General features: G+C 43.1%; 1 protein-coding gene across 1 annotated transcript; it reads right to left on the bottom strand.

Annotated features, from left to right (window-relative positions):
• Positions 1 to 436: 436 nt before the first annotated feature.
• LOC147420883 (pentatricopeptide repeat-containing protein At2g34400-like) lies at positions 437 to 17,323 on the bottom strand. The gene is made up of 8 exons (XM_086504592.1): positions 17,266 to 17,323; positions 17,034 to 17,224; positions 4,630 to 4,762; positions 3,595 to 3,598; positions 2,868 to 2,953; positions 2,636 to 2,826; positions 1,314 to 1,318; positions 437 to 971 (listed from the first exon to the last, which is right to left on the bottom strand). The coding sequence occupies exons 1-8, from the start codon at positions 17,321 to 17,323 to the stop codon at positions 437 to 439; spliced, it is 1,203 nt and encodes a 400-aa protein (XP_086360718.1).
• Between the last annotated feature and the right edge of the window lie 5,389 nt (positions 17,324 to 22,712).

Raw genomic sequence — 22,712 nt, 5'->3', positions numbered from 1 at the left:
AGAGAGAGAGAGAGAGAGAGAGAGAGAGAGAGAGAGAGAGAGAGAGAGAGAGAGAGAGAGAGAGACCCACTCTTGCCATCCGGCTTTTCTCTTTGTCTCCTGCTTGCCAACCTAAGCACATCCCCCTTCTTGCCCTCGTTGGCTCTTCCTTACTTGCCTTCGTTTTCTTCCCATGCAACTCTTCTCTCCTTTTCTTCTATTATTAGCCCTCCCTAAGCAACGACGGTGCCGTCGTTGCTAGGGGCATAAAAAACATCTTCAGGTGATGTGGCAACCCGACCGTCGACCATCACGAAACCCGACGGGACTAGTGTCAAACTTTTGCGCGCGGAGATTCTAAGCAACTTTTGCTGCAGTTTCGCGCTCGTCCCAGATCCCATGCGGTCCCAGATCCCCTGCGATCGCTGCAAGCTGCTCTTTCCCTAAGCAGTCCATTCTACGCTGCCTGCACGCCATGCTTCACTTCTTCCTTGTTTTCTTTTTTCTTTCCCCATCCACACACTAAGCCCTTAATTATTATTTTGGGCGGCCAAGGTTGTGGCATTGGGCGTCCTTGTTTAAAGGTCTTGGGCGGCTTCACATTATCTCTTCCCATTTGCTCAAAAATTTCAGGGGCCTCATTACCATGTCCATTCTGAGAGTATCCGGATACCATTGCACTCCAAATGATAGCATCCTCTTTAACAATGCTATCAAACAAAATCCTTGCAGCTAATACTCGACCATACTTACGGTACATATTCACGAGCAAGGTGACCATAATCACATTTAGCTTTGAACCTGTACCTATGAATTGAGCATGCAATTGAGCACCTTTTGTTACAGCTCCGACATTTGCGCAAGCTGAAAGAACGCTTGTAAAAGTAATTTTGTTTGGTATAAACCCTTCATTATGCATAATCTCATAAAGCTGTATGGCATCTCTGTCATCCCCACGCTGCATATGTGCAGTAATAATGGCATTCCAAAACCTGGACGTAAGACAAAACTCCCAGCTGAGACACCAACCGAGCCGACCAGACCGTTATGGAACCGGCCCCCGATGAATCTTAAACGGCCAATATCTTGGCGACCGGAACTCCGATCACTGATCTGAAAAGACCGACGTGCTCCACAAAGTGAGCACTTCAGGTCTGTGCATTCGTTTCATTTCTTTAACGTCAGCTGTAGTTGCCCAGGCTCGTTTTGCGTCGGGTTCACCAAATGTCGGGGGATATGTGTTCGAAACGTGAGCCGGGCAGGCGCCGGGCCTCTGGCTGTGGGAGGTGCAAGAGACTAGATGCCAAACACAAAGCAAAAGACTCTGAAAACACCTTAACTGCAAAAAATTTGACAACCGGAATGTTTTAAGCTGCTAATGATTAGCCAAAGTGAAATTTGATTACAAATGTTTGCTGTTAACGGCACTGATGGTGTTGGGAGAGTTTAATGCTCTCAAATTAGACTACGACTGTAAATTTCTCACTTATGCCTGCCATTAGAGCCAATTGAAGCTGATTAGGACGTACATATCCAGTAAATTTCACTCGCCTTATCTTTTCCTTGCCGAAATCTTCTTATCTGTTCTTGCCAAGCTTTACTCGCCTTACCGAGATCCGCCTCCTCTTTGGCTTGCTCTAGCCTCGCCTGGAATGTCTTCTTGCCTCGGCTTGTTAACAAGCTTTTTGCTCAAGCTCTCTTGCTTAAGTTCCTCCGGGCTTCTTGCTCCTTCGACCAAAGTTCGCACTCTTTCATCTTTGCTTTGCTTGCTTCGACAAGCTTCCTCGTCCAAGCTCCTTCGGCCTCGTCCTTAGCTCGAGAACGAGAGAGAGATTGATTTTGCTCCTTGCCGAGGATGAGAGAAAGATAGCTTGGTGATCTTGACTTCCTCCCAGGTGCTTTGCTTTCTTGGGCTCTTTGCTCTCTCAAGCATGAGAGAAAGAGCGTCTTGCTTGTACGAGGACGAGAGAGAGAGAGAGAGAGAGAGAGAGAGAGAGAGAGAGAGAGAGAGAGAGAGAGAGAGAGAGAGAGAGAGAGAGAGAGAGAGAGAGATCGAGCCTTTCTTGCTTACGAGAGAGAGAGAGACCCGCTCTTGCCATCCGGCTTTTCTCTTCGTCTCCTGCTTGCCAACCTAAGAACATCCCCCTTCTTGCCCTTGTTGGCTCTTCTTTACTTGCCTTTGTTTTCTTCCCATGAAACTCTTCTCTCCTTTTCTTCTATTATTAGCCCTCCCTAAGAAACGATGGCGCCGTTGTTGCTAGGGGCATAAAAACATCTCCAGGTGATGTGGCAGCCCGACCGTTGACCATCACGAAACCGGACGGGACTAGTGTCAAACTTTTGCGCGCGGAGATGCTAAGCAACTTTCGCTGCAGTTGCGCGCTCATCCCAGATCCCCTGCGGGTCGCTGCAAGCTGCTCTTTCCCTGCGCAGTCCATTCTACGCTGCCTGCACGCCATGCTTCGCTTCTTCCTTGTTTTTTTTTTTCCTTTCCCCATCCACACACTAAGCCCTTAATTCTTCTTTTGGGCGGCCAAGGTTGTGGCATTGGGCGGCCTTGTTTAAAGGTCTTGGGCGGCTTCACATTATCTCTTCCCATTTGCTCAAAAATGTCAGGGGCCTCATTACCATGTCCATTCTAAGAGTATCCGGATACCATTGCAGTCCAAATGATAGCATCCTCTTTAACAATGCTATCAAACAAAAGCCTTGCAGCTAATACTCGACCACACTTACGGTACATATTCACGAGCAAGGTGACCATAATCACATTTAGCTTTGAACCTGTACCTATGAATTGAGCATGCAACTGAGCACCTTTTGTTACAGCTCCGACATTTGCGCAAGCTGAAAGAATGCTTGTAAAAGTAATTTTGTTTGGTATAAACCTTCATTATGCATAATCTCATAAAGTTGTATGGCATCTCTGTCATCCCCATGCTGCATATGTGCAGTAATAATGGCATTCCAAAACCTGGACGTAAGACAAAACTCCCAGCTGAGACACCAACCGAGCCGACCAGACCGTTATGGAACCGGCCCCCGATGAATCTTAAACGGCCAATATCTTGGCGACCGGAACTCCGATCACTGATCTGAAAAGACCGACGTGCTCCACAAAGTGAGCACTTCAGGTCTGTGCATTCGTTTCATTTCTTTCACCTCAGCTGCAGTTGCCCAATCCAGTACAGATCTGCAATCAACTTAAACTTTAAACTGCCATAACTTCTTCACCGTGGCTCCAATCGACGAGCCGTAAAGACAGGCCGGTAGAGCACATCAAGCACTACAGTTTTAGATCATAATATCCCATCTGTGTTCACTTCAAGCATAATTATTTTTGGCATGATTAAGGCATCAATTGGCTCTTTTAAGCCGCATCTGGCATACATTAATCATTAAACTTGGCCTATCAACAAGCCCTAATCACTGCTCAATAATCATGTAGGCTTCAAAGAAGCTTAGCTTGGATTTCTTTGCTCTTTTTCTTATCATGGAAGCGGAGCTGCATGACATCCACCCCCTCTGAACCTACACAGCCTCCAGTTTGTGCCAACTGCACTTTAATCTGTATCTGTTGAAGGTACCTTAAGTTCTTTCCATCATCAGACTCACTTAACTGTTAAACATATGAAAAATGAAATAAGGCTTATACCATATCATCAATGTTTTAGTTGAATCATTAGGTAGCTTTCCATCAAAAATCTCTGAACTGTATCTGCCATATCTTCAAAGTATTCAATTATGGATAACCTGTTTAGTGAACCCCACCAGACTCAAGTGCTCCAGTTAATGATGCACACGGCTTGACCATTAAGTTCTCTCTTAAGGAACCCTATCAAGCTTAAGTATGCCTTACTCTGTCTGCACACGGAATGGCCGTCAAGTCCTTTACTTCAAGTTCTGTTAGTAGAACCAACTCAAAAGATGTGAAGATACTTCATTAATTGTCCAAAGAAGTTAGCTGGAAGCCAGCCATGTTATCTTATTGAATGTATAACCAAACACTCTTCTGACTTAACATAACCTAGAAAACAAAACCTTCCATCATGCAGCCTGCTACATCAGGCATCTGGTATCCTCCGTATCTGCAACTTGCACTTTAGTAACCCCCCGGATCAAATGGGATAATAAGGAATTGCCCACACATTGGAGATTCATAATATCCACATGAGCATACATTTCCTGTATCAATCATCATCAAGCATTTCCGGTGCAAATATGTTGTCCTTGGTTCAAATAGCACGCAATTACTATGCATACTTAACAGCATCCATCCATATTGAATTTGCTTATGAATATCCTTAGAATCTCCTGGATCAAACACCATCGAGATCACATAGCATTGATGGGCTCCGCAATATACTAGAGCTTCACCTGAAGCATAGTGCAGCACCCACATCCCGTCAACTTTTGGAAACTTAAGCTTGTTACCAGAAAGCATTAAAGATATCTGACTCCCTTTTACTAGCGTCCAAGACATCACAGACATAAGCATCAATAGGCATAGCATCCAAATCCAGCCACATCTGGCACATTGTCCAAGCAAATGAAAAACCCTGTGCACCTTTTGCAGTATCAAGGATGATTTAGCATTATCACCCCCTCTAACTTCATAGCCATCACGAAAAACCTTGGGAGTCTCTCGACCTGTATCATCAGATGAATTTTCACCTGTTGGGACTTCAGCTTGATCATAAAAAACAGCTTTATCTTGTAGATCTTCATCCATAACATCCTCAGGAAAATCACAGATGTAAAATGTAAAATCCCTGTCGATAACCTGTTCACAATCAGCATGATCCGAGCAATCTTCATACTCATCCATATCATCATCTACTTCCTCATCTGCATCCATGTTACTTAGCAATACATTATAGAGCTGTAAAGACTCATCTGGCACCCCCTCTGAAGAGGTATATGCATCAGAAAGTTCTTCTATACTCTCATAAACATCTCCTTCAGATCTAGATAGAAATTCATCGATTATAGCATCCTCTTCCGTGATAGCATCATCTGCAAGCATATTGTTAGTAGCAATCATAGGTTCATTGACATCCTCAGGCTCATTCTGTGTTGGGTCAACAATCTTGGTCACTTCATCAACTACTACTGTGTATATAATAGCTTTGTTTATGCAATCATCTGTAGCAAACATGTTGTCTTGCTTGCTTATAGTACTGATAGATTTAGAAATATCTTGTAGAGGCTCATCTGCTTGATGAGCTCCTTCATAATAACCCATGTCAAGGTCAATAGCTTGTGAACCACTTGATGTACAATCTATGTCTTCACTGGAACCATTATTAGAGGTAGCGTTGTAAGCGGGAGGAAAACACACACAGTGCCTCTATAATGACCCGACACACACTCTTGGAACGATACACACACACACTAGGGGGCACCACTCGGCTTACATAACACACCTGTCCGAGACAGGGAACACACCTATGGAGTGAGAGGAGAGAGACGATCCGTTTACCCACTCCACACAGAGAGATACACACACACACACACACACACACACACACACACACACACACACACAAACACCCAAAAAACTCAGCTCAAAAGGGGAGAATTTCTAATGTTTAGATACAAATGATCTTGGGCCAACACCAATGGGGCAAATAGCTCACACAATATGGGTAAAATAAGCCAGATACAATCACAAACTGGAGCAGAAGATTCGCTCATAGGAGAAACTTACACAGCCAAAACAGCAGAAAAAAGGGAGGAATTTGGCAAAATGGACAGCGCCATCACGCCCAGAACGGCCCAAAACCCCAGTCTACAATGTCAAAGTGCTCAAATCCAACCTCGGATGAGCAGTTTACGGCCAAAACAGGCTCCAAAAACCCCAAAAACATAGTTGCGGCTATTCCTCCTCTCTTCTCCATGTTTTTTCTGGTCTTCTCTCAGTTTTTTTAGTTCCCACACTTAGCATTATCACTTGGGCACCCTTGGCCTTTTAGATGACCTCAAACGAACCCCGAACATGCCAAAAACTGACCTCGTAGTGCATAGTTGTCACCTTTTTGCATCATCCGCACACCTGGCACTCAGCTTTTTTAAATAATGCATCCCGCCACCACGTGAAGTGGCCCCAAAGTATGGTCCTCATGATGACCTTTCTGCATAATTATCACAAGAAAACATCCACGTTGTGTCCGTACTCATCCACGTGCAAGTATTGACCCCGTTCGGCCTCCTGACGCCACTAGATGCCATCTCACGCACTTGCTTACCTCATGTCGTCGGCCCGCGGATAGCTTCCTCGAGATGTTTTACGCGCTACCAACTTCTCCTTATTGTAGAAAAAACACACTGGTACTGGTAATATTGAAAATCGATGCATTATGTACACCCTGTCCTACCTGTACACATGTGGGCCCCACATAACCACCTGGCTCTGGAAAATGGGCAATCCTTTATTTGATGCACCATGCATGTGTATGTACATATGCGAAATCCCTTGCTCCAAAAAACTCCTGACATAATTTGCCCACCCCCTAGTCTGCTAGAGCATTCATGCTCAGCAGCAGCACTAGTAGATGCTCATTCCACCTGGATCAAAAGGCCAAAGGCATATTGCCTGATTCACAAGAAGCATCATAACACCACACCTACATTTGTCAACAATCAACCAAAATGCACCATAGGCATATTCAACGAACACATCCGCCCTGTCTGGAGTTCCAAAAGCATAAATATTGCATGCCACATTCAACCCAACGGCGATAGAGACAACTCAAGTGACTCATCACCTGGCATCTTGGCTTCACCAGCCATAACAACAACCTGCAAATCATGCACCCAAGTAGCTAAAAGCATTGTGTGAAGGTAAAGTTGTTGATATCCAAAGAACAAAAGTATCCCCGCAGCACACATATCCCTAGCATAGGCATCCACATAGCTGAGATTGGACTCATATATGCCAAACCCCTTCTCATCATCATAAGCATACTCATCATCACACATAACTTTATCCACATCATAATCATGGCTAGCACCACTATCCATAGCTTCTAGCATGGGTTCATCAGTCTCTAAGAATACAGATCCCTACTCTAAACCACAATCATGCTCACAAATCGGTTCAATCACTGCACATACATCAAAATATGGCTTCAAAACAGGCTCCACATCCAACAAATCCACAAAATGGCTCTCAGCCTTGCCCTCTTCCCTAATTTCCAAGGAACTAGTATCCAAAGATACGTGCTCATCATCAATAACCTCGACCTCACACTCACACCCAGAATCACAAGGTACACAAGTAGCCAATGCATCCTCTTCAATACTTTTCAATCCTGTATCCAAAGCATTACTCACCTCTTTAGGCTCTTCCATAAACCTGTCAACCTGTAAGACCTCTTTACGCTTCACAATAGACCTTGGGAAGAAACGAGAAACATCATAGGATAGGCTACTTTTCACCTGCTTAGGCTTAACTTCATCTTCCATGTCAAATCCATCTTGCACATGCATACCTGTACTGATACCATGTTCCTCAAGACGCTTAAACTTCCATTCCTTGTGCTTTGCAATGCATACCGCATCTTCAAAAGACTCGGGCGTCTTCAACTCAACCTCGAACCGTAACCAAGGTGACAAACCATCAACAAAAGAACTTTTCTTCAATGAACAAGGGGGGGTCTCATCCTTAAGAGCAACACACCAACGAGTCCATAAATCTGTAAAACCTTGTACATAGGCATCAACACCTTGACAAGAACCTTGCTTAAGAGCATTGAGCTCATTCCATACTGCATTTGCATCTTCAAAAACCTGGAAACGCTCTAAAAAAGCTTCTATAAACTTGTCAAGACTCAAACCATAAGAAGAAGCCACTACTTCTTTAGCTTCCAAATCCATGAACCAAACACGGGCCTCATCTTTCAAAAGAAATCCAAATAGCGTCAAAATCTTGTCCTCATCACACATATTGTTGCTTATGCATGCCACCTCGACTTGCTCCAGAAAGTCTTCTGCATCTTCACCACTTCTTCCATGAAATTCCGGATAAGAGAAAGCCATGGCTACCCAAGTTACAATGCTTTGAGAACCCCTTCGAACACAGGTGCAAGAACCCAAGACTTTTGACTACCCAATCCCCAAAAACTTCAATGGAGCTCAGCTTTAGATAAGGACAAACACATGCACATCAAATGAGTTTTCATAGTTAATCATCGGAATTACAACAGGCAAAGGACATTCCAGTATCTCCCTTAATCTTCTTGGCCCGAACATGAAGACTATGAGTTGCTGGAAAAAGATCTTCCTGGACACATGAACATTTATCTGGATTCTTTGAGTTAAATGAAAAGGAGTGAATTGAGGTCCGTTTTGATCATCCATTAAAGCCAACCATGCAGCTCCCAAGAAAGCACATCTGACTTATCCTCTGATTTTTCCAGAATTTCAGCAGCATAACAGCATAAATGCCTTAAAAGACCAAAATACTAGCCATCATAACTTGGAGAAATTTTGGCAGAGTTTCCCCAGAAGTAGAGCAATGTGAACCCAAAATATAGACTGTATATGTATGCATAAACTGTCAACAATAGAACCCGAGCATCAAATAGGACTCACTAGTACATAGCCTATGGCGAGGTCACGAAAAGGGTGCTCCAGCTACCTGTATCACCGAAAGGATCTTCACATTTTAGAATCCCCCAGCTCAATAAAACCTCACGCTATCAACCCTCACACGAAGGCTTATGCAAATCGCGTATAGTCAAGTCTCAGAAATGACTATCTTCTAGACCAAGTCTCAGAAATGGCTAGGATTGCCAAATAAAACCAAATATGGCTCCACAAAGGCGTACAATTGGCAGTTTCCACAAGTAACGTACAATCCAACAGACAATGCGCTCAAACAGGCGCCAAGTGATGCATACCCACAACAACTGCAAGTGACATCACTGCTAGTATATCACTGTACTCCACTACCTGTACCTGTGTGAGTCACCTGTACCTGTACTTGTCCATTAGGAAAAATTTGGACTCACAAAGGGGCCCTTTAAGGAGTTTGACTTTACCTCTCTCTACCAAAACGGGCGCATGGATAAATTTTTACAAACAAACTCCAAAGTTGGCGGAGGTTTGACAGTTAGAATGTCCTCTTCAAGCTCTATCTACTGATATATAGCACGCCATGAGATTCCTCATATTTTAGAAGATTCTTTTTTTGATTCACCTATGATGTGACAATTCTGTCGGAATCTAAGTGAATCAAAAAAAGAATCTTCTAAAATATGAGGAATCTCATGGCGTACTATATATCAGTAGATAGAGCTTGAAGAGGACATTCTAACTGTCAAACCACCGCCAACTTTGGAGTTTGTTTGCAAAAATTTATCCATGCGCCCGTTTTGGTAGAGAGAGGTAAAGTCAAACTCCTTAAAGGGCCCCTTTGTGAGTCCAAATTTTCCCTAATGCCCTGTAACCTGTAATTTCCAACCTGCAACCTGTAATCCTCAATCTTGAAGCTTGAAGCTCGAAGCAGAAGGTACTCGAAGAAGATCCTCCGTGGGGGCACCAAAATATGTTAGCGGGAGGAAAACACACACAGCACCTCTATAATGGCCCGACACACACTCTTGGAACGATACACACACACACACTAGGGGGCACCACTCGGCTTACACAACACACCTGGCCGAGACAGGGAACACACCTATGGAGTGAGAGGAGAGAGACGATCCGTTTACCCACTCCACACAGAGAGATACACACACACACACACCCAAAAAACTCAACTCAAAAGGGGAGAATTTCTAATGTTTAGATACAAATGAGCTTGGGCCAACACCAATGGGGCAAATAGCTCACACAATATGGGTAAAATAAGCCAGATACAATCACAAACTGGAGCAGAAGATTTGCTCATAGGAGAAACTTACACAACCAAAACAACAGAAAAAAGGGAGGAATTTGGCAAAATGGACAGCGCCATCATGTCCAGAACGGCGCAAAACCCCAGTCTACAATGTCAAAGTGCTCAAATCTGACCTCAGATGAGCAGTTTACGGCCAAAACAGGCTCCAAAAACCCCAAAAACACAGTTGCGGCTATTCCTTCTCTCTTCTCCACGTTTTTTCTAGTCTTCTCTCAGTTTTTTTAGTTCCCACACTTAGCTTTATCACTTGGGCACCCTTGGCCTTTTAGATGACCTCAAACGAACCTCGAACATGCCAAAAACTGACCTCGCAGTGCATAGTTGTCACCTTTTTGCATCATCTGCACACCTAGCACTCAGCTTTTTTCAATAATGCATCCCGCCACCACGTGAAGTGGCCCCAAATTATGGTACTCATGATGACCTTTCTGCATAATTATCACAAGAAAACATCCACGTTGTGTTCGTACTCATCCACGTGCAAGTATTGACCCCGTTCGGCCTCCTAACGCCACTAGATGCCATCTGACGCACCTACTTAACTCATGTCGTCGGCCCGCGGATAGATTCCTCGAGAATTTTTACGCGCTACCAACTCCTCCTTATTGTAGAAAAAACACACTGGTACTGGTAATATTGAAAATCGATGCATTATGTACACCCTGTCCTACCTGTACACATGTGGGCCCCACATAACCACCTGGCTCTGGAAAATGGGCAATCCTTTATTTGATGCACCATGCATGTGTATGTACATATGCGAAATCCCTTGCTCCAAAAAACTCCTGACATAATTTGCCCACCCCCTAGTCTGCTAGAGCATTCATGCTCAGCAGCAGCACTAGTAGATGCTCATTCCACCTGGATCAAAAGGCCAAAGGCATATTGCCTGATTCACAAGAAGCATCATAACACCACACCTACATTTGTCAACAATCAACCAAAATGCACCATAGGCATATTCAACTAACACATCCGCCCTGTCTGGAGTTCCAAAAGCATAAATATTGCATGCCACATTCAACCCAACGGCGATAGAGACAACTCAAGTGACTCATCACCTGGCATCTTGGCTTCACCAGCCATAACAACAACCTGCAAATCATGCACCCAAGTAGCTAAAAGCATTGTGTGAAGGTAAAGTTGTTGATATCCAAAGAACAAAAGTATCCCCGCAGCACACATATCCCTAGCATAGGCATCCACATAGCTGAGATTGGACTCATATATGCCAAACCCCTTCTCATCATCATAAGCATACTCATCATCACACATAACTTTATCCACATCATAATCATGGCTAGCACCACTATCCATAGCTTCTAGCATGGGTTCATCAGTCTCTAAGAATACAGATCCCTACTCTAAACCACAATCATGCTCACAAATCGGTTCAATCACTGCACATACATCAAAATATGGCTTCAAAACAGGCTCCACATCCAACAAATCCACAAAATGGGTCTCAGCCTTGCCCTCTTCCCTAATTTCCAAGGAACTAGTATCCAAAGATACGTGCTCATCATCAATAACCTCGACCTCACACTCACACCCAGAATCACAAGGTACACAAGTAGCCAATGCATCCTCTTCAATACTTTTCAATCCTGTATCCAAAGCATTACTCACCTCTTTAGGCTCTTCCATAAACCTGTCAACCTGCAAGACCTCTTTACGCTTCACAATAGACCTTGGGAAGAAATGAGAAACATCATAGGATAGGCTACTTTTCACCTGCTTAGGCTTAACTTCATCTTCCATGTCAAATCCATCTTGCACATGCATACCTGTACTGATACCATGTTCCTCAAGACGCTTAAACTTCCATTCCTTGTGCTTTGCAATGCATACCGCATCTTCAAAAGACTCGGGCGTCTTCAACTCAACCTCGAACCGTAACCAAGGTGACAAACCATCAACAAAAGAACTTTTCTTCAATGAACAAGGGGGGGTCTCATCCTTAAGAGCAACACACCAACGAGTCCATAAATCTGTAAAACCTTGTACATAGGCATCAACACCTTGACAAGAACCTTGCTTAAGAGCATTGAGCTCATTCCATATTGCATTTGCATCTTCAAAAACCTGGAAACGCTCTAAAAAAGCTTCTATAAACTTGTCAAGACTCAAACCATAAGAAGAAGCCACTACTTCTTTAGCTTCCAAATCCATGAACCAAACACGGGCCTCATCTTTCAAAAGAAATCCAAATAGCGTCAAAATCTTGTCCTCATCACACATATTGTTGCTTATGCATGCCACCTCGACTTGCTCCAGAAAGTCTTCCGCATCTTCACCACTTCTTCCATGAAATTCCGGATAAGAGAAAGCCATGGCTACCCAAGTTACAATGCTTTGAGAACCCCTTCGAACACAGGTGCAAGAACCCAAGACTTTTGACTACCCAATTCCCAAAAACTTCAATGGAGCTCAGCTTTAGATAAGGACAAACACATGCACATCAAATGAGTTTTCATAGTTAATCATCGGAATTACAACAGGCAAAGGACATTCCAGTATCTCCCTTAATCTTCTTGGCCCGAACATGAAGACTATGAGTTGCTGGAAAAAGATCTTCCTGGACACATGAACATTTATCTGGATTCTTTGAGTTAAATGAAAAGGAGTGAATTGAGGTCCGTTTTGATCATCCATTAAAGCCAACCATGCAGCTCCCAAGAAAGCACATCTGACTTATCCTCTGATTTTTCCAGAATTTCAGCAGCATAACAGCATAAATGCCTTAAAAGACCAAAATACTAGCCATCATAACTTGGAGAAATTTTGGCAGAGTTTCCCCAGAAGTAGAGCAATGTGAACCCAAAATATAGACTGTATATGTATGCATAAACTGTCAACAATAGAACCCGAGCATCAAATAGGACTCACTAGTACATAGCCTATGGCGAGGTCACGAAAAGGGTGCTCCAGCTACCTGTATCACCGAAAGGATCTTCACATTTTAGAATCCCCCAGCTCAATAAAACCTCACGCTATCGACCCTCACACGAAGGCTTATGCAAATCGCGTATAGTCAAGTCTCAGAAATGACTATCTTCTAGACCAAGTCTCAGAAATGGCTAGGATTGCCAAATAAAACCAAATATGGCTCCACAAAGGCGTACAATTGGCAGTTTCCACAAGTAACGTACAATCCAACAGACAATGCGCTCAAACAGGCGCCAAGTGATGCATACCCACAACAACTGCAAGTGACATCACTGCTAGTATATCACTGTACTCCACTACCTGTACCTGTGTGAGTCACCTGTACCTGTACTTGTCCATTAGGAAAAATTTGGACTCACAAAGGGGCCCTTTAAGGAGTTTGACTTTACCTCTCTCTACCAAAACGGGCGCATGGATAAATTTTTACAAACAAACTCCAAAGTTGGCGGAGGTTTGACAGTTAGAATGTCCTCTTCAAGCTCTATCTACTGATATATAGCACGCCATGAGATTCCTCATATTTTAGAAGATTCTTTTTTTGATTCACCTATGATGTGACAATTCTGTCGGAATCTAAGTGAATCAAAAAAAGAATCTTCTAAAATATGAGGAATCTCATGGCGTACTATATATCAGTAGATAGAGCTTGAAGAGGACATTCTAACTGTCAAACCACCGCCAACTTTGGAGTTTGTTTGCAAAAATTTATCCATGCGCCCGTTTTGGTAGAGAGAGGTAAAGTCAAACTCCTTAAAGGGCCCCTTTGTGAGTCCAAATTTTCCCTAATGCCCTGTAACCTGTAATTTCCAACCTGCAACCTGTAATCCTCAATCTTGAAGCTTGAAGCTCGAAGCAGAAGGTACTCGAAGAAGATCCTCCGTGGGGGCACCAAAATATGTTAGCGGGAGGAAAACACACACAGCACCTCTATAATGGCCCGACACACACTCTTGGAACGATACACACACACACACTAGGGGGCACCACTCGGCTTACACAACACACCTGGCCGAGACAGGGAACACACCTATGGAGTGAGAGGAGAGAGACGATCCGTTTACCCACTCCACACAGAGAGATACACACACACACACACCCAAAAAACTCAACTCAAAAGGGGAGAATTTCTAATGTTTAGATACAAATGAGCTTGGGCCAACACCAATGGGGCAAATAGCTCACACAATATGGGTAAAATAAGCCAGATACAATCACAAACTGGAGCAGAAGATTCGCTCATAGGAGAAACTTACACAACCAAAACAACAGAAAAAAGGGAGGAATTTGGCAAAATGGACAGCGCCATCATGTCCAGAACGACGCAAAACCCCAGTCTACAATGTCAAAGTGCTCAAATCTGACCTCAGATGAGCAGTTTACGGCCAAAACAGGCTCCAAAAACCCCAAAAACACAGTTGCGGCTATTCCTTCTCTCTTCTCCACGTTTTTTCTAGTCTTCTCTCAGTTTTTTTAGTTCCCACACTTAGCTTTATCACTTGGGCACCCTTGGCCTTTTAGATGACCTCAAACGAACCTCGAACATGCCAAAAACTGACCTCGCAGTGCATAGTTGTCACCTTTTTGCATCATCTGCACACCTGGCACTCAGCTTTTTTCAATAATGCATCCCGCCACCACGTGAAGTGGCCCCAAATTATGGTACTCATGATGAACTTTCTGCATAATTATCACAAGAAAACATCCACGTTGTGTTCGTACTCATCCACGTGCAAGTATTGACCCCGTTCGGCCTCCTAACGCCACTAGATGCCATCTGACGCACCTACTTACCTCATGTCGTCGGCCCGCGGATAGATTCCTCGAGAATTTTTACACGCTACCAAATCCTCCTTATTGTAGAAAAAACACACTGGTACTGGTAATATTGAAAATCGATGCATTATGTACACCCTGTCCTACCTGTACACATGTAGGCCCCACATAACCACCTGGCTCTGGAAAATGGGCAATCCTTTATTTGATGCACCATGCATGTGTATGTACATATGCACAATTCCTTGCTCCAAAAAACGCCTGACAATGTCCATGCAAGCATCAACTTCATCGTGTACCTTTTCTTCATTGCTCAAATTAAGCTCCTCTGAAACTGAATCTGCTACTTCCAGCTCAACATTTTCTTTGGCTTTACTTCTTGCAGAAATATGCTCCCAGAATTCATCATAGTTGGGCATCTGCATATGATCCCCTTCACCTTTACTGAAGACAACCTTATTTTGTTCTGTAATCTCCTTTATGTCCCGATCTAGAATCTTTGAGCTTTTGTAAATAAATTCCTCTGCAAAATACTCCCATCATGTGGGATATGCTTTTGCCAGTTCTTGAACCTGCTTTTTAAAATCTGAGTTTACAACCTTCTCAAAAGTTGCAATCATCCGATCTTCTGGAACATTTCGGCTCTTCATCTCAGCTTTGTAACATGCAATAAAACCTTCTGGATCATATCCCTGAAAATCATAATACTGCTCCCGAACAGCATCAAGTGCTAGCTCTATAGCATCATCAATCTTCTTTTTTATCTGCATGGATTTTGCTTCCTGCAGACATCCCTGAACTAATTCCATCATTTTTCGCAAATCTGCAACTGGTAGATTTTTATCAAATCCATTGGCATTGAAATCTTCAATAAACTGCTTTAACTGTTTTGGCATCTCCATCTTTACCTCCCACCCAGGCTCGTTTTGCGTCGGGTTCACCAAATGTCGGGGGATATGTGTTCGAAACGTGAGCCGGGCAGGCGCCGGGCCTCTGGCTGTGGGAGGTGCAAGAGACTAGATGCCAAACACAAAGCAAAAGACTCTGAAAACACCTTAACTGCAAAAAATTTGACAACCGGAATGTTTTAAGCTGCTAATGATTAGCCAAAGTGAAATTTGATTACAAATGTTTGCTGTTAACGGCACTGATGGTGTTGGGAGAGTTTAATGCTCTCAAATTAGACTACGACTGTAAATTTCTCACTTATGCCTGCCATTAGAGCCAATTGAAGCTGATTAGGACGTACATATCCAGTAAATTTCACTCGCCTTATCTTTTCCTTGCCGAAATCTTCTTATCTGTTCTTGCCAAGCTTTACTCGCCTTACCGAGATCCGCCTCCTCTTTGGCTTGCTCTAGCCTCGCCTGGAATGTCTTCTTGCCTCGGCTTGTTAACAAGCTTTTTGCTCAAGCTCTCTTGCTTAAGTTCCTCCGGGCTTCTTGCTCCTTCGACCAAAGTTCGCACTCTTTCATCTTTGCTTTGCTTGCTTCGACAAGCTTCCTCGTCCAAGCTCCTTCGGCCTCGTCCTTAGCTCGAGAACGAGAGAGAGATTGATTTTGCTCCTTGCCGAGGATGAGAGAAAGATAGCTTGGTGATCTTGACTTCCTCCCAGGTGCTTTGCTTTCTTGGGCTCTTTGCTCTCTCAAGCATGAGAGAAAGAGCGTCTTGCTTGTACGAGGACGAGAGAGAGAGAGAGAGAGAGAGAGAGAGAGAGAGAGAGAGAGAGAGAGAGAGAGAGAGAGAGAGAGAGAGAGAGAGAGAGAGAGAGAGAGAGAGAGAGAGAGAGAGAGAGAGAGAGAGAGAGAGAGAGAGAGAGAGAGATCGAGCCTTTCTTGCTTACGAGAGAGAGAGAGACCCGCTCTTGCCATCCGGCTTTTCTCTTCATCTCCTGCTTGCCAACCTAAGAACATCCCCCTTCTTGCCCTTGTTGGCTCTTCTTTACTTGCCTTTGTTTTCTTCCCATGAAACTCTTCTCTCCTTTTCTTCTATTATTAGCCCTCCCTAAGAAACGATGGCGCCGTTGTTGCTAGGGGCATAAAAACATCTCCAGGTGATGTGGCAGCCCGACCGTTGACCATCACGAAACCGGACGGGACTAGTGTCAAACTTTTGCGCGCGGAGATGCTAAGCAACTTTCGCTGCAGTTGCGCGCTCATCCCAGATCCCCTGCGGGTCGCTGCAAGCTGCTCTTTCCCTGCGCAGTCCATTCTACGCTGCCTGCACGCCATGCTTCGCTTCTTCCTTGTTTTTTTTTTTCCTTTCCCCATCCACACACTAAGCCCTTAATTCTTCTTTTGGGCGGCCAAGGTTGTGGCATTGGGCGGCCTTGTTTAAAGGTCTTGGGCGGCTTCACATTATCTCTTCCCATTTGCTCAAAAATGTCAGGGGCCTCATTACCATGTCCATTCTAAGAGTATCCGGATACCATTGCAGTCCAAATGATAGCATCCTCTTTAACAATGCTATCAAACAAAAGCCTTGCAGCTAATACTCGACCACACTTACGGTACATATTCACGAGCAAGGTGACCATAATCACATTTAGCTTTGAACCTGTACCTATGAATTGAGCATGCAACTGAGCACCTTTTGTTACAGCTCCGACATTTGCGCAAGCTGAAAGAATGCTTGTAAAAGTAATTTTGTTTGGTATAAACCTTCATTATGCATAATCTCATAAAGTTGTATGGCATCTCTGTCATCCCCATGCTGCATATGTGCAGTAATAATGGCATTCCAAAACCTGGACGTAAGACAAAACTCCCAGCTGAGACACCAACCGAGCCGACCAGACCGTTATGGAACCGGCCCCCGATGAATCTTAAACGGCCAATATCTTGGCGACCGGAACTCCGATCACTGATCTGAAAAGACCGACGTGCTCCACAAAGTGAGCACTTCAGGTCTGTGCATTCGTTTCATTTCTTTCACCTCAGCTGCAGTTGCCCAATCCAGTACAGATCTGCAATCAACTTAAACTTTAAACTGCCATAACTTCTTCACCGTGGCTCCAATCGACGAGCCGTAAAGACAGGCCGGTAGAGCACATCAAGCACTACAGTTTTAGATCATAATATCCCATCTGTGTTCACTTCAAGCATAATTATTTTTGGCATGATTAAGGCATCAATTGGCTCTTTTAAGCCGCATCTGGCATACATTAATCATTAAACTTGGCCTATCAACAAGCCCTAATCACTGCTCAATAATCATGTAGGCTTCAAAGAAGCTTAGCTTGGATTTCTTTGCTCTTTTTCTTATCATGGAAGCGGAGCTGCACAACAACGCTAAAGGGGTAGGAACGCGTGATGGTGCTCCTGAGCGATGACGCTCCACGTACCACTATCTCTGTTGCGGTGACAAAGAAGAAAGAAGCTTATCATCATCCATCCCTGCATTAAACACACGAACGTTTAATCTTAATATTGAATGAATGGAGAAGAAAACATGGACAATTAGACAGAGAGAGAGAGAGAGAGAAAGAGAGAGAGAGAGGACTTATAAAGGGGGATGGATTCTTGTGTAGAGAGATTTCATTGAATTTCTTTGAATTTGTAAAAGCACTGCGCTCCGGGTGCGATGGAGACTGAAGCTGCATCGTGAAGGTCTGCTTATAGAATTTTCTTTCCCCACCACTAAATCTAATTGATCGGGTGAAAGAGACACTGAGAAGTAGTAGTAGTTCTTTTTAGTTTCTCTTTCACCCGATCAACTAGATCTAGCGGTGGAACGAGCAACATCTATATTGAGTAGACCTTCGCGATTGCAGCTTCAGTCTCCATCACACTCGGAGCGCAGTGCTCATCGTCCCTGCTTGTGAGAACATACCTAGAGCATACTACCTAGAGTGTATGCAAAGACTATTAAATACAATGACTCAATGACACATATAGACAAAAATGGACAAAAAGCCACATGAATACAATATATATATAAAACAGAGAAAAATTGTTCAAATACAATATCTATGGCTTTAAGAGGTCTCTCTCTCATCCTCACAAAGCTTAGCATAACTTCCTATATCTATATAGAGCTCTCCGTTTAAACAGATGTCCTTCGTTCCATTTTGTAGATCCTCTGCATGCACCCCATAGAGAGTAGTAGCTTGATGCTCGTCCGGCACCACCTCAACGGCTTCTGACTGAGCATCTTCTCGGATATCCTCCATTGATGCCACTGTGATTGGCACATGGTAGCCTTCATACGTCCGTGCACTATGAGGGGCTACCTCTATGACATACCACCAATTTGATGTAGACTTTGTAGGATGAAATATCACCTGCCAGAGCCACATAACTTACATGAGAGCTTCCAAGCACATAACTTCTAAAATTGGATGTTAGCTATTTACATACTTACTTGTTCATAATGCCCGGGTAGTACAAAAGTGTCTCTTAGGTCAGTCCATTTCTTAGTTGAATCCACCTCAAGAAAACCAGACTCTCCTCTATGCACAGTAGCGTTAGGACCCTCCATGATTATCTTGAACCATTGCACATCGAACAAGTCGACAAAAAAATCCTTTATAATTGATTCTCAAAATCTCTTGTAGCGTACCGAAGTAAGTGAGTTCCGATCTGCATCAGAGGACCATCGTCGACTAACACTAGGTTGGTAACCTAACAGGACATAAAAGTGTCCTTTCAAGGTTTTGAAAAAAACCTCCAAAACCATAGTAGATCCACTCATTTTGTAAAATCCTTTCATGAGCTAATAGTTCAAGGCCTACTACACATGGAAAAAATAAGAAACTTGTAAAATTTCTCATCTTTTGGTCACACCAAGCCTCCAAAGTTGATGGACCAGTGCATTTTCATCAAAACAGTCATTTCTTACGTTTTGTTGCATAAAAATAAGATTAGGGATTTTTGTAGGACTTGAGATAAATTCCCTAGTTGACTTCAATGGGTTGGTGATCAAAACATATGATTGCTTCTCACTCACTATTTTTTGTTTTGCCAAAATAAATAGGTACAAAAAAATTGAATGTTTACCATTCTGCAGACCTATCATCAAAGTTTCTATAGCCACGCTCAATACAAATAATATATGCATGTTTTCTTAGTTCCCTATTGTTCTTTATGTTCATAAGGATCCATGGAGCATGGAAAAAGAATAATACATCTCTTACCAAGGGGAATCTTGGGGACAAAGATGAAGTGCTAAATACAGCAAACATGAAAAAACTGGGTTCAACATTATGAGTTGTAGAATCCCATAGAAACTATTCAATATCTAGCCAAATTTGATCCTTATGCTAGATATGGTTACTACCTACAAAATGCATGTAGTTGTCACAAGAAACTAACAATATTGAAAAGGCTATACTTGATATACTAGAATGTTTAGTTTTCTTCTATAATCGAAAAAATCAACCATCGTTGTGTACTATGCAAAATAGGGTATTAGGTGCCCCAAAACTCAAGGAATATTAGCTTTATGTTACAATATGCGACATAGAAAATAAAAAATGCATTTGGATATCATGAAATCCACCAAAAAAATCATAGAAGAGCTAAAATTGGCTAAAAAACAGGATTTGACAATTTTTGTAATTTGGTCATAACTCACAACTTTAATATTTATTTCTCCCTAGAAGCATCAGGACATGTTGAGTACTACTAAAGATAGTTCTCTAGCATTATACACCTCGCAAAAATGAATTCTAGAGTGGTATAGGTTCAAAAAGTTGAAAAAAGCCAAAAACAACACCCGTTTTTTCACACAGTCTAGGTTGTGAAATGTTGTGCAAGGACAAGGTTAAAGATGGAATTGATATTCCAAAAAAATGTCGAGTTTTTTTCAACTCACGAGAAAACTTTCTAGATAGATAGCACCTCAAAATCCATTTTGAAACTCTTGACATAATTCAAGGAAAATGGTCACTTAACAAGACATAAAAGTGTCCCATTACCAACCTAGTGCTAAACTGTTCAAATTTTTCCATGATTCCACAATCTTGAGTAAAATGCTTTTTGTCGATCTGTTCCATCCTAAAATGTCGACCTTTACACCATGCTGCTGTGTATGACTTATACTACAACCAACAAAGATTATGAGTGGCCGTTCAATCATCTAGAAAGTCACTAGTCGTACATTGCAAACTCTTGGTCGTGCAACCCTGAGAGTACTCCCACTCCTCCTCAGTCACTTCTTCACCGCACTGTTGTGCGTTTTTCAATTGGTTGTGCAACCATCGTAAGCTCATGAATGTTGATAGGCTCTCCAGACCCGTCGGATAGTGCATTGGTGGTCGTCTTCCCCGTCTCCACTCGATTCGTGCCCTTTGTCACTCTTGCTTTGCATCATCATATTGTGAATCCACTTTTGCATCACTGGATTGTGAAGCATGCAAAATCATTTGATTTTAGCCTCTAGATCTTCCATCATCTTTTTTTCAACACCGACATTGCACATGACAATCCCAGATATGTGCTCATCATCTATGGTTCTCCATAGCATGTCCCGGGCTTTATCAAATCCGTCTAGCCACTCTCCAATGTACACTAGGGACTCTGATACCAGCCAACCTTCTGCCATGCTACCCTCTGGACGTGCCTTCTGACGCACATATCCCTTGATCGTTTTCATGAAACGTTCTAAAAAGAACATCCATCTTGAATGTACTGTGCCAGCTATTTCCACCTCATCAACTATGTGAACAAGAAGATGCACCTGAATGGTTAGCATGGTATTAAAAAAGTGTTTCTCAAACATGTACACAACCTCCGGAGCGAATAGTTTGGCTTGATGACCTTCGTAGATTTTCTTCCTCAATGAGGACGCTCGATGTGCATTCAGTCTAGGTCCATGTTGGACGGGGAGTCACACACCCATGAAGTGCATGCAAACACTACCTAGATCAACATAATGTCAATCGAGGACACAGATGACGCGATAGGCACACGGAGGAAATCTCTTTAGCTTGTCAGGCTGAGACCATCCTACACATACAACACTCTGGAAGGCCAGCTAAACCACAATCAAGAACCTCACCGCTCTCAACTACATCACCTAGCCACATACACACAGACGGAAGGTAACTCACCTAATCATGCCAGATTCGTACAAAACTTAAGGAACACCATCCCCTCACTAGGATATACCTGTCCCTAAGCTTCTACACTCAAAACCCTCACTCTAAACCCGTCTGCGGAAAATGCGAAGGTGACAGAGCTGAATTTTGAAAGTGCCCAAAACTGAAATTTATGAGTACCTATGCGTAGCTTATGTCGCCACAATTCTATAGAGTACTAGCACGCAGAAAACAGACATCGTTTGATACACTAACGACCACAACTAGCTCGTAGATGCGTTGGCATGTGCGCTTCGTCTCGTGTGGAATGCTTGGCGTTGTCGCGTAGCTCTCCTCAAGCCTATAGCAATGGTGTAGTCGGATCTCCAATGTGTTGAGCGAGCCGGGCGTAGCGAGAGGATGAAGCTCACGCTCACTCTCTTTCTCTCTCACACACAATAGACGGCAGCGCTAAGTTTTGATTATGATTAAAGTCTTTCTTTACAAAATAACCTAGGTACCTTATATACTAAGGCTACCTTAGGTTTAACCCAAAATGAGGTTGAATTGTTCAAATGGCTTTGTATTTATAATCTGGAAGTGCCATTGCACCCCGGCTTCTGAAACTAGAATAACTACTCATTACAAATGACGTTTATAGCCATAATCCGCAGCATTTCATAACTCGCAAAAGATAAGACTTTGGTACGAAACTTGAGTTATGTTGTGTTGTTGACCCAGCAGTCAACATCCCCCTTCCGCGTTCATGTCATCCCCGCCATGACTTGATTGTCGATGGCAATGTGGTCTTTGCTGTCGTTTTGTTGTTGGAAAGAAAGTATAGACTATAGCCTTTGCAGTAGCTTGTCTTGTTCGTCCAATCCGATGTACATAGTCTTCACATGATTTAGGAAAATGATAATTGATGACAAACTTTATGTCTTTCACATCCACACTCCGAGCTGCAGCATTATAGGTCTACTGCCAAATCTAAATTCAAAAAGAACCCAATGTCGTTTAACTTGACTCTTATCATCATGGATAGAGAAAGCTCCATCCATCATTTGCTCCAGCAAATCTGTGAATTCG

Source organism: Adiantum capillus-veneris, chromosome 28 (genome assembly GCF_014529385.1).
Source record: "Adiantum capillus-veneris isolate H3 chromosome 28, ASM1452938v2, whole genome shotgun sequence".
Taxonomy (NCBI): domain Eukaryota; kingdom Viridiplantae; phylum Streptophyta; class Polypodiopsida; order Polypodiales; family Pteridaceae; genus Adiantum; species Adiantum capillus-veneris.
Note: the sequence above shows the minus strand (reverse complement) of the source record. Positions and strands in the feature narration are given on the sequence as shown.

Coding starts and splice junctions, on each gene's coding strand:
- LOC147420883 (XM_086504592.1), bottom strand. CDS start 17,323: ATGCAGCATGGGGATGACAGAGATGCCATACAACTTTATGAGATTATG. Junction 17,225..17,265: donor TGAGATTATGCATAATGAAG/GTTTATACCAAA, acceptor GCATTCTTTCAG/CTTGCGCAAATGTCGGAGCT. Junction 2,827..2,867: donor TGAGATTATGCATAATGAAG/GTTTATACCAAA, acceptor GCATTCTTTCAG/CTTGCGCAAATGTCGGAGCT.